The sequence below is a fragment of the Elephas maximus genome, chromosome 5, assembly GCF_024166365.1.
Source record: "Elephas maximus indicus isolate mEleMax1 chromosome 5, mEleMax1 primary haplotype, whole genome shotgun sequence".
Classification (NCBI taxonomy): domain Eukaryota; kingdom Metazoa; phylum Chordata; class Mammalia; order Proboscidea; family Elephantidae; genus Elephas; species Elephas maximus.
Genome location: NC_064823.1, coordinates 108,439,700 through 108,452,968, shown reverse-complemented (window position 1 = coordinate 108,452,968; position 13,269 = coordinate 108,439,700). Strand labels below are relative to the sequence as shown.

The 13,269-nt window shown below is 36.7% G+C and overlaps 1 protein-coding gene across 1 annotated transcript in view; it reads right to left on the bottom strand.

The window, feature by feature from the left end:
- The window catches only part of SCFD2 (sec1 family domain containing 2), a 554,994-nt gene that overhangs the window by 448,715 nt on the left and 93,010 nt on the right, over positions 1-13,269 (bottom strand). The window contains exon 4 of the mRNA XM_049886901.1: positions 7,361-7,536. Coding sequence (XP_049742858.1) covers positions 7,361-7,536 — 176 coding nt within the window. The remainder of the gene's footprint in view (positions 1-7,360; positions 7,537-13,269) is intronic.

Genomic DNA, 13,269 nt, shown 5'->3' with positions numbered 1-13,269 from the left:
TTGATTTCTTGACTGCTGCTTCCATGGCCGTTGATTGTGGATCCGAGTAAAAGGAAATCCTTAACAACTTGACTATTTTCTCCATTTATCATTATGTTGCTTATTGGTTCAGTTGTGAGAATTCTTGTTTTCTTTATGTTCAGGTGTAATCCATGCTGAACTCTGTAGTCTTTGATTTTCATCAGTAAGTACTTCAAGTCCTCTTCGCTTTCAGCAAGCAAGGTTGTGCCATCTGCATAACACAGGCTTTTAATGAGCCTTCCTCCAATCCTGATGCCATGTTCTTCTTCATATAGTTCAGCTTGCTCACCATACAGATGGAATAAGTATGGTAAAAAGATACAACCCTGATGCACACCTTTCTTGATTTTAAACCACGCAGTATCCCCTTGTTCTGCTCTAACAGCTGCCCTCTTGGTCTATGTACATGTTCCTCATAAGTACAATTAAGTGTTCAGAATTCCCATTCTTCACAATGTTATCCACAATTTCCTATGATCTACAGTCGATTGCCTTTGCATAGTCAATAAAACATAGGTAAAAGTCTTTCCGGTATTCTCTGCTTTCAGTCAAGATCCATCTGCCATCAGCAATGATATCCTTCATTCTGCATCCTGTTCTGAATCTGGCTTGAATTTCTAGCAGTATCCTGTGGATGTACTGCTGCAATCGTTTTTGAATTATCTTCAGCAAAATTTTACTTCTGAGTAATAGTAGTAATGATACTGTTCAGTAATTCCCACATTCTGTTGGATCACCTTTCTTTGGAATGGGTATAAATATGGATCTCTTCCAATTGGTTAGCCAGGTGAAACCGTCTTCCAAATTTCGTGGCACAGACGAGTGAGCACTTTTAGTATTGCATCTGTTTGTTGAAACATCTTAATTGGTATTTCATCAGTTCCTGGAGTCTTGTTTTTCGTCAATGCCTTCAGTACAGCTTCGACTTCTTTCTTCAATACCATTGGTCCTATATCATATGCTACCTCCTGAAATGGTTGAACACTGACCAATTTGTTTTGGTACAGTGACTCAGTGTATTCCTTCAATCTTCTTTTGCTGTTTCCTGCGTATTTCAATATTTTCCCCGTAGAATCCTTCAATATTTTAACTGGAGGCTTAAAATATTTTTTCAGTTCTTTCAGCTTAAGAAATGCAAAGCATGTTCTTTCCTTTTAGTTTTCTAACTCCAGGTCCATGCACATTTCATTATAATACTTTGTCTTCTCGAGCCACTATTTGAAATCTTCTGTTCATTTCTTTTACTTTATCATTTCTTCCATTCACTTTAGCTACTCTACATTCAAGAGCAAGTTTCAGTGTCTCTTCTGACATCCATTTTTGTCTTTTTCTTTCCTGTCTTTCTAATGACCTTTTCCATTCTTATGTATGATGTCCTTGATGTTATTCCACAACTCATCTAGTCAGTAGTGTTTGACGTGTCAAATCTATTCTTGAGATAGTCTCTAAATTCAGGTGGGATATACTCAAGGTCATGCTTCGGCTCTCGTGGACTTGTTCTAATTTTCTTAAGTTTCATCTTGGACTTTCATATGAGTAATTGATAGTCTGTTCCGCAGTCTGCCCCTGATCTTGTTCTGGCTGATGATATTGTGCTTTTCCATCATCTCTTTCCACAGATATAGACGATTTGATTCCTGTGTATTCCATCTGGCAACGTTCATGTGTATATTTGCTGTTTATGTTGGTAAAACAATGTATTTGCAATGAAGAAGTCATTGGTCTTGCAAAACTCTATCATTCAATATCCAGCACTGTTTCTATCACCTAGGCCATATTTTCCAACTACCAATTCTTGTTTCTAACTTTCCCATTCCAATCACCAATAATTATCAATGCAACCTGATTGCACGTTCAAATCAATTTCAGACTAAAGAAGTTGGTAAAAACCTTCAATTTCTTCATCTTTGGCCTTAGTGGTTAGAGTGTAAATCTGAATAATAGTCGTATTAACCAGTCTTCCTTGTAGGCATATGGAGACTATTCTATCAGTGACAGTTTTGTATGTCAGGATAGATATTGAAATGTTCTTTTTGACAAAGAATGTGACGTCATCCCTCTATAATTTGTCATCCCCTGCCTAGCAGACCATATGATTATCCCATTCAAAATGGCCAATACCAGTTCATTTCAGCTCACTAATGCTTGGATATCTAAGTTTATGCATTCCATTTCATTTTTGATGACTTCCAGTTTTCCTAGATTCATACTTTATACATTAAATGTTCAAATTATGAACTGTTGTTTGTAGCTGTTTCTGCTCATTTTGAGTTGTGCCACATCCGCAAACAAAGCTCTCAAGAGCTTTATTCCATACACGTCATTAAGGTCGGCTCTACTTTGAGGAGGCAGCTCTTCCCCAGTCATATATTGACTGTATTCCACCTGAGGGGCTCATCTTCCAGCACTATATTGACAATGTTTTGCTGCTACTCATAAGGGTCTCATTGGCCAATTTTTTAAGAAGTAGATTACCTGATTCTTCTTCCTAGTGTGTCTTGTGTGAAAGCTCCACTGAAAAGTGTCTACCGTGGGTGACCCCATTAGTATTTGAAATACCAGTACCATAGTTTCCAGCATCACAGCAACATGCAAGCCACCACAGTATGACAAGCTGACAGGCCAGTGGTAGAATCTAAAAATAGATCCTCAAAAATATTTATTATTACAAACAGGAAAAGAAGAACATTATAGAATAAAAACCTGGCAGACATCACCAGTGATGGCAGACACTAATCAAGTGATGAGAGGAAACATCTCTAGTAATCACATACATCAAAAATATGCGTCACCTGGTAAGATGCAATGAGAAGACCACAGTACCACTATTGAGATTTTCCTGATAATGATGCATAACCTAAATCTAAGTACAAGGAAACATCAGAAAAACTCAAATTGAGGGATGTTCTACAAAATATATGGTCTATACTTTTTCTCAGAGTTATGGTCATAAAAGTCAAGGAAAGATTAAAGAATTGATCCAGACTGAAGGGGACCTAAGAGAAACGAAAATAACTAAATGCAACTCTCCGATTTTAGACTGGGTCCTTTTTATTATAGAAGACATTATTGGGAGAATTGGCAAAACTTAGTAGGGCCTGTAAATTGTTCTGACTCAAGGCATCCCCTTTTGTGCAGAGTAGGACTTCTCCACAGGGTTTTCAAAGCTATGACCTTTCGGAAGCAGATCACCAGGCCTGTTTTCCACCCTCTGAGTAGGTTCAAACTGCCAACCTTTTGGCTAGTACTCAAGCATTTTTTTTACCACACAGGGATTCCTGTCTGTAAATTAGATGGTTGTATTATATCAGTTGTAATTTCTGATTCTAATAGCTTTATGGTCGCTATGAAGAATGTCCTTGATGTAGGAATTATTTACTCTCACATGTTTCAAGAAAGAAAATGATTCCTTGTACCATTCTTAAAAACTTTTCTGTAAATTTGATTTTTTTTAATAAAAATTATCATTAGTTTTTAAAAAACACAGCTATGATGTTCATAATGATATAGTAAAAATATAATGAAAAGGAAAATTGAAAGTAAAGAAATGGAAAAAATAAATAACAATATAATATAATAGAGATTTAAAAATTCTAACAGAGTCCTGTGGATAAATTTATGCCAGTAAGTTTGAAAATATAGATGCATGGACAATTTAAGTTAAATATAAACTATTAAAATAATCTCAAGAAGAAAGAAGAATTAAATAGACCTGTAAACGTTTAAGTAATTCGTTTGGAAGTAAAAAAATCTAAATCCATCACCATCACCAGCAACAACAACAAAGCAACAGGCCCAGATAATTTTTCAGGCATATTTTACTTTCAAGCAACTGATAATTCCTTTCTCATACAAACTGTTTCCAGAATTAAAAAGTGGGATGCACCCTAACTGCCTTTATGAAACTACTAAAACCTTGGGCCAAACCAGACAATGGTAGCACAAGAAAGAAAATTATAGGCTAATCTCACCTATGGGGCAGTTCTACTCTGTCCTATAGGGTTGCTATGAGTCGGAATTGACTCGACAGCACTGGGTGGGTTTTTGTAATCTCACCTATAAACTTAAATGCAAATATCCTAAATAAAATATTAGCAAACTAAATCATCAGAGTGTGTGCGTAAGTGTGCTGTCTGTCTCTGTGTGTCTATACATGTCCACACACGTGCACATGCAGCCTGATTGAGCTGAACTTACCCTAGGAAAGCAATGATCTTTATTTAACACTAAGAAATTACAAATATTATTCACCGCCTTAACAGATTAAGGGAGAAAAACTATCTAGCCATCTAAAATATTAGAATAAAATTCAATACTCATTTGTTACTTTAAAAAAAAAAAGCTCAGGAAACTATGAATCGGAACAAACTTCTTTAGCCTGATTAAAAACAAAATCTAAACAAATACAGCATAATAGTAAATTTTAGAAGCATTTTTCTTAAAGTCTGTTATCATTGTTTTATTGAACAATGCCCTGGTGTTCCTGGTAGTGCTCTAAAAAAAAAAAAAAAGTTATCCATATAGGAGATCCAACTGAACCAATAAATAACAGCAAGGAACAAAAAAATAAAGATACAAAATGTAAGACTGCTGAACACATAATCACTATTCAAAAGTTATGAGCATCGTATACACCAGCAATGAACAATGAGAAAATTTACTTTTAGAAAACTAATTAATAATGGCATTAAAATATATAAAATACTCAAGAATAAATCTAATGGATCTTTCATGGAGAAAAGCATTAAACTCGATACATTGATTAGAACACTGTGGTATTAATTCAGTGACACACAATCTGATCACTGGAACAGACTAGAAACTGAGAAACCCAACTTTAAATGGGATCTTTGTATATTACATATCAATGGTGAAAAATGAATATATTTTGGCTCCAAATAACAGAAAACTAACTAAAGTGGCTTATGCAATAAGAATTAGCTCACAAAACACAACATTTAGAGGTAAGGCAGGAGTTGGTTATTTCTACAGCTCAGTCATAATTAAGGATTCAGGTTTTCTAGATCTTTCTGTTCAGTCAGTCCCATGGTATCAGTGAGCTCCCTGTATTATCAAAAAATGCTCAACATGTCACAAACATACAACACGAGGTGGAAAACCAAGCTTGTTTCTTCGTTATGTATCTTTCTATCCCTGCAGGAAAGAGCATATCCTAGAAATAAGAGCCTGTAGCAAACTTCCCATTGCCTCTCACTTGCTAGAACTGCTGCACTAATCACTAGGTAGAAAATGAGTCAATTGTGTAGCAGAGGAATAGACCAAAACCGAACCCATTGCCATTGAGCCAATTCCGACTCACAGTGACCCTAGTAAAATTGGTATTCTGTCAACACGAGGAGAAAATGACTGCAGAACAAGTAATCTACCAACCCCCATCAAGTTGATTTCAACTCATAAAAAAGTTATGATTCAACTCATAGCAACCCTAAAGGTCACAGTAGAACTGCCCCACAAGGTTTCCAACATTGTAAAGCTTTACGGGAGCAGGCTGCCACATCTTTCTCCCACGGAGCAGCTGGTGGGGTCAAACTGCCAACCTTTCGGTTAACAGCTGAGCGCTTTAACCAATGCACCACGAGGGCTCCTGAGTAATCTACAGTACAATGCAGTATTCCATAAGCAGTGTGGGGAGAATAGGCTATCCATATGGAGGGAAAAATTTAGATCCCAAATATATAAACAAAAATAACTTGCAAGTGGATTAAAAATGCAAATATCAAAAATTAGTTAATTTTTGTGGAAAATGTAGAAAAATATATTTAGAATTTATAGCAGAGAAAAGATTTCTAACATAAAACACAAATAAGCACAAATCAAAAAGCATAATATTAATTAACTAGATCACATTAAAATGTAAAACTTTAGAATAATAAAACGAGCACTGATAAAGGTAAAAAGACTAACCATAGTCTAGGGAAAGTATTTCATAACATAACTATGAAAAGTTAGACTATTTAGAATACATAAAGATAGTTTTCTGTTATCAAAAGATTCAAAAAACGGGCAAAGGATAAGAATGAGTAATTCATAAAAGAGGAACACTGAGTAGTCAATAAATAAAATAAAATATATTCAGTCTCATTAGAATCAGAGAATTGCAAGTTTATACAAAGAGGTAGCATTGACTACTGTGAAAAAAAAAGTTTAAGGTTGGTAATAATATCAGTTAGATGATATTTAGTAAACTCAGCGTTGTACACAGCTAACAACCTAAAAGTATTTACATGCCCTAGAGAAAGACATGTTCCAAGACGCTCAGCACAGCATTCTTTTTAATCACACAAGAAAACTGGAACAGCCTAAATATACATCAATATGGACTGGATAAATCAATTGTTGCATGGTCTAACAATCAAGTAGTATGGTGTGGTTTTGGTGCATGACCTAAATTTATACACAGCATCTTGAGTTATCTTAAAACTAAAATGTTGAAAGGAAAAAGCAAGTTGCTTAGGGATATTTATAGTATGATATCACTTACATAAGTTTTAAAACCCACAGCACAGTACTCTATACATTAACTATGAAAAAATAAATATTTAATAAAAATTATAAAAACAAGGAATCAAGTTTACGATTACCTCTGGGGAAGGGAAACAGAGAATCAGATGGGGAAAAGGAATAGCTCCAAATATCCTTCAACTATATCTCTAGCTTTATTTCTTTAATGAAAAAGGTCTAAAATAAATATGAAAAAATGATTAATTTATATTGAGTCTCTGTGGAGACTACAAAGATGTTCATATTATTATGTGTAAGCCTGAAATACTTTATAATTTTTTAAAGCTTTTTTTTTTTTTTTTACAAGTTTCCCACATCAATTACGAAAGGGCCCTAACTCCACATACAAATCTCTTCACAGAAACTACAAGTGGAGTACTCGCCCCTTCATCTTTTACTAAGCATCATTAAGCGACATGATTTCTAAGGATTAGAGGCTAGGTAGTGTCAGAAAAAGTATAAAAAGCTATAATATTCTCCAACAAAAGACTCAAAGATAGAATAAAAATGTCATAAAAACAAAAAAGGCCCAAATGGCTTAAATATGAAAAGGAGTTTTCAAAGGTTAGTCAAATGCTCAGGGGAAAAAAAAATTCTTTAGCATTTATTGAGGAAGCAAAGCTGTTACTGTTAAAAAAAAAAAGTTATGAAAAGAGTCTTCTACTTGAGTTTTAATTTGGGGTACTCAGCGAATATGACTCAGAACAATATGTCAACAATATGACTTATTACTAAGACTATAATAAATATCCACGTTTTTCCATGGAACTTAAAATTTTAATTATTAATATCCCAAGAAGCTCATATAGCAACATACCTGGAGAAGGAGTCTTTCAAAAGCCAGAAAGTTGTCCCATTTGGCAGTCTGCGGGTGTTTGAGAGTTTGAACTGTGGCCAGCCCAAGCTGTAGAAGACCACAATGATTCATTAAAGCTTTGTAGTTGTTCTTGAAGAGCTGGATATAGGATGTGAGTTGCCCGGGTGTTACTCTCCCTGGAAAAACATAATAATTTATCAGTGTACTCTCTTCTGGGAGTGGTAGAATTAATGAGAAGGATGCCATTAATAATACCATTGCTTTACATTTGCACAGAAATTCAGAGCTGAGTGCAAGCTCTTCTCAACGATTGTGCTTCTTTTAACAATCTGGCGAGAACCACAAAGTTGATGCTATAACCTGCATTTTGCAAGTAAGGAAACAGATGTGAAGTGATCTGGCCAAGGTCATATTCTAGAAGAATCCAGTCTTTTTTTTTTTTCTTTTAATTCCGCAATACGCTGTAGATAAATTTTCAACTAAAGTTACAAAATAAGTAATATTTATTCAGCTCAATATACAGCACCTCTATTTAACATATGATACAGCAATCTAAGAGGCCAAAGGCAAGATTTCTAAGTGTGTGTGTATGTAAAAAAAAAAAAAATAGGAGAAATATGTTGTATCTACAGTTAAAACTTTATCACTGATATCAGTGGGCTCCTGACAATATTCATGGGGAAAAAAAGCTGGCTGCTCCATGGAACAAAGTTGAATGGAGAGCTGGAGTAGAAAAACACTAAAAGATGGTAGCAGAAGAAAGGGTTTGGTATGGGTGGCGTAGCACATTTGCTACAACAATCACCTAGATTTAGAACAAGAAACACCAACCCGCAAAAGACTAGATTGTACGGGAAGAAAAAAACAAAAGACAATTGAAGATTTGCTCCTTCAGAGCCTCTAAGCCCAATTTTCTGCCCAAAGGAGTCCTTCTACTGAGTCACCTCCTGCCCTCCAATCAGTCAAATTTCATTTCAGCCATTCATCAGTGCTATGCACAAAGCTCCTGGATACCAGAGATTCTCTCCATCGGGCAAGAAGGCAATGGGCCAAACCTAAATGCAAGTCAAGTAAATCCTTCCCACATGTCTCACTCATACATCTGTGTATACAGGTTGGTCTCCTATACCTAAAATCCAAATGTGATTGTTATATCCAGGTTTGTTTATATTTGGCAATGAAACCGCCTTCATTTGTTTAGCACTTTCCAGTTTATGCAGTGATTTTGCAAATAAGGCCTCTTCAAATTTTCATGGCAACTTCAGAAAGTAGCAAACAAGGCATGTGCTACGAATATTACCCCCACCTGAGGGTACTAAGAGCTTAATGTCTTACACAGTGTTAAATGGCAGATTTCACTTAATATGGTTTTTGCTAAAGATTATGTTGTTGTTGTTGTTGTTAGGTGCCATCAAGTTCTGACTCATAGACCCTATGTACAACAGAACAAAACACTGCCCGGTCCTGTACTATCCTCACAGCTATTGCTACATTTGAGCCCATTGTTGTGGCCACTGTGTCAATACATCTTATCCAGCATCTTCCTGTCCTTCAGTGTCCCTCTGCTTTACCAAGTGTGATACCCATCTTCAGGGACTGGTCCCTTCTGATAACATGTCCAAAATTTGTGAGATGAAGTCTCACCATCCTCGCTTCTAAGGGGCATGCTGGCTGTACTTCTTCCAAGACAAATTTGTTTGTTCTTCTGGCAGTCCGTGGTATACTCAATATTCTTCACCAACATAACACTTCAAAGATATCAAATCATCTTTGGTTTTCGTTATTCGTTGTTCATGCATATGAGGTGATTGAAAATACCACAGTTTGGGTCAGGCACACATTAGTCCTAAAAGTGAAATGTTAGTTTTTAACACTTGGAAGAGATCTTTTGCAGCAGGCCTAAGTCAGTTGATTTCTCGACTGCTGCTTCATCAGCGTTGACTGTGGATCCAACATTAAAGATTGTTGTTTTTAGGTACTGTCAAGTCGGTTCCAACTCATGGTGACCTTACATACAACAGAACAAAACATTGCCTGGTCCTGCTAAAGATTATAATACACAAAAGACAAAGATCTTGCCACAAGAAACTGAAGAGTCTGCAACATTGTCTACTTTTTTATTGCAGTTTTTAAAGAGATGAAGAATTTTGAAGTTCCTTATTACCAACCAGTGCACTAGGGTAAGTACCTAAAGAAAAAGAGCAGTGGGAATAATAGTAGGAAGGTGAGGATCATTTACTTCCTGGGACCCTTTGTAAAGCATAGATTCGATCCTGCCTCTCAAAGCAGCAAGCTAACAATTTGCTTGTTAAAGGACTAACAGAGAAGAGCCTCATTAACTTTTTGTTTGGTTGACTTTGAGTCAGGCTTAGTAAGGTATAATTTACATACAGTAAAATTCACTCTTTTCTGGTTTACAGTTCTATGAATTTTGACAAATGCCTATAGTTGGGCAATCAGTATCATAATCAAGATGTAGAACATTTTTGTAACTCTAAGTTCACCTATGTATCTTTGTAGTTAATCCTCTCTCTCCCAACCCCAGGCCAGTGATTACAGTTATTTGTGTTTATCTGATTTCTGTTCCCATAGTTTTGCCTTTCCAAAATGTCACATAAATGGAATCATATTGTATGTAGTCCTTTGAATTTGTCTTCTTTCACTTGAGATACATGCATGTTATTACCTGTATCAGTAGTTTGTTCCTTTTTTTGCTAAGTAATATTCCATTGTATGGATGAACCATAGTTTATTTAGCCATTTTATCTATCCATTCACTAGTAAATGATCATTTGAGTTATTCCTAGTTTTTAGAAATTATAAATAAAGCCTCCACAAACACGCTTTTACAAGTTATTGTGTGAGTGTGCGGACATATGTTTTCATTTTTTTCCTTGGGAAAATTTCTGACTGGGACTACTGAATTCTAAGACAAGAGTATACTTAACTTTATAAGAAAATGCAAAGCTGATTTTCAAAGTAGCTGTACCATTTTGCATTCCCACCAGCAACGTATTACATTTCCCCCCTCACATTCTCATCAGCGCTTGGTAGTCTTAGCTATTTTCATTTGAGCCATCCTAATAACCCTATGAGGAGCCCTGGTGGTGCAGTGGTTAAGCACTTAGTTGCTAAGTGAAAGGTTGGTGGTTCGAACCCACCAGCTGCTCTGTGGGCAAAAGATGTGGCAGTCTGCTTCTGTAAGGATTACAGCCTTGGAAATCCCACGGGGCAGCTCTACTCTGTCCTCGCTATGAGTCGGAATCAACTCAACAACGAGTTTTTAATAACCCTATGGAGCTCAGTTCTGCTCTGTAACACATGGGGTCACCATGGGTTGGAATCAATTCCATGGCAACAGGTTTTAGTAACTGCGTGGTGGTATCTCATTGTGTTCTTAATTTGCATTTTTGTAAGGACTAATGATATTGATCCTCTCTTCTTTTTTTTTCATGTGCTTATTTGCCACCTTACATATTTTCTGAAGTGTCCAAATTTTTTGCCCATTTTTATTGGCTTGTTTATTTTCTTATTTCTGAATTATGTGTCTCATTAACTTTTATTAATTTATTGATTCAACAAGTATTTCCGTGCCAAGCACTGCTCTTCCTGCAAGGAATAAATCCATGAACAAATCAGACAAAAATTCCTGTCCTTGTGGTCAACAAATAAAGAGGATAAATGACTCCTTGCTGCCTTCCTAATTAATTCAAGCTACTGTTGTTATTTTTAGGTGCTGCTCAGTAGGTTCTGACCCATAGCAACCCCATGTACAACAGAATGAAACACTGCCTGGTCCTGCACCAGCCTTACAATCGCTGCTATGTTTGAGCCCATTGTTGCAGCCACTGTGTCAATTCATCTCAGCAAGTATCTTCCTCTTTTTGGCTGACCGTCTACCTTACCAAGCATGACGTGCTTCTCCAGCAACTGGTCCCTCCTGATAACATGCCCGAAGATGTAAAGATGAACTTTCGCCATCCTTACTTACAAGGAGCATTTTGGCTATACTTCTTCCAAAACAGACTTGTTCTTTCTTCTGGCAGTCCATGGGACATTCAATATTCTTCACCAATACCACAATTCAAAGGCATCAATTCTTTGTTCTTCCTTATTCATTGTCCAGCTTTTGCACGCATATGAGGCGATTTAAAATATCATGGCTTGGTTCAGGTGCACCTTAGTCCTCAAAGTGACATCCTCGCTATCTACCAAAGTCTTGGTATAGATGAGTGAGCACCTCCAGAGATGCATTCATTTATTGAAACATCTCAATCGGTATTCCGTCAATTCCTGGACTCTTGTTTTTCATCAATGTCTTCAGTGCAGCTTGGACTTCTTTCTTCAGTACAATCAGTTCTTGATCATGTGCTACCTCCTCAAACGATTGAACATAGGCCAATTATTTTTAGTACAGTGGCTCTGTGTATTCCTCCCATCTTCTTTCGATGCTTCCTGCCTAATTCAATATTTTCCCCATAAAATCTTTCAATACTGCAACTTGAAACTTGAATTTTTTATTCAGTTCTTTCATCTTGAGAAATGCCGAGTGTGTTCTTCCCTTTTGGTTTTCTAACTCCAGGTCTTCGCACATGTCGTTATAATACTTTGTCTTTTCGAGCTGCCCTTTGAAATCTTTTGTTCAGCTCTTTTACTTCATCGTTTCTTCAATTTGCTTTAGCTACTCTGTGTACAAGAGCAAGTTTCAGAGTCTCTCCTAACATCCATTTAGGTCTTTTTTCTTTCCTGTCTTTTTAATGACCTTTTGCTTTCTTCATGTATGATATCTCCTTGATGTCATCCCACAGCTCATCTGGTCTTTGGTCACTGAAAACTAATGACTGAGATTCAAGCCATTACATGTCATTATATCTTAGGGGGTGGAGACCTTTTGTGTAAATGATTAACATTTTTATGCAATGATATCTTCTGACCCCATAAAGGAGTTCAAATCTAAGACCGCCATGAGCTGCATTCCTTTCTTTATATACTGCAATGCAGGTGATATCAATGTGGTTCCTGGTAGGCAGTGTAGTTCCTGCACACATAGAGCTTTGTCTATCGTGAGGGATTCATTAAACAATTATACAAATAACTACTTATTCATAGTTGTGGTAACTACCATTCTGGAGAAATACAAAGTCTCTTAAAAGCCTGAAGAGCTCTATATGATAGGAAGACTGCCTACCAACCTGAAGAAGTTGGAATTCCGCTCAAAATACATAAAATCCACCCATGCTATAACGATTTTTTAGAGAGACTGCAGGAAATGGAAATCAACAGAGGGTCTGTTTAGATCTTTATTGTGTCTACGATCAAAAACATACTTGTACTTCATCCAGCTAGCATTTCCTAGCTGAGACTAAGACTCAGTCAACATATTTACATAATACCACCTTCCTATGTTCTTGTTCTTGTTAGGTGCCGTCGAGTTGGTTCCGAATCATAGCGACCCTATGCACAACAGAACGGAACACTGCCCGGTCCTGTGCCATCCTTACAATTGTTGTTATGCTTCAGCTCATTGTTGCAGCCACTGTGTCAATCCACCTCGTTGAGGGTCTTCCTCTTTTCTGCTGACCCTGTACTCTGCCAAGCATGATGTCCTTCTCCAGGGACTGATCCCTCCTGACAACATGTCCAAAGTATGTAAGATGCAGTCTCACCATCCTTGCCTCTAAGGAGCATTCTGGTTGTACTTCTTCTAAGACAGATTTGTTCGTTCTTTTGGCAGTCCGTGGTATATTCAATATTCTTTGCCAACACCACAATTCAAAGGCGTCAACTCTTCTTTGGTCTTCCTTACTCATTGTCCAGCTTTCACATGCATATGATGTGATTGAAAATACCATGGCTTGGGTCAGGCATACATTAGTCTTCAGGGTGACATCTTTGCTCTTCAACACTTC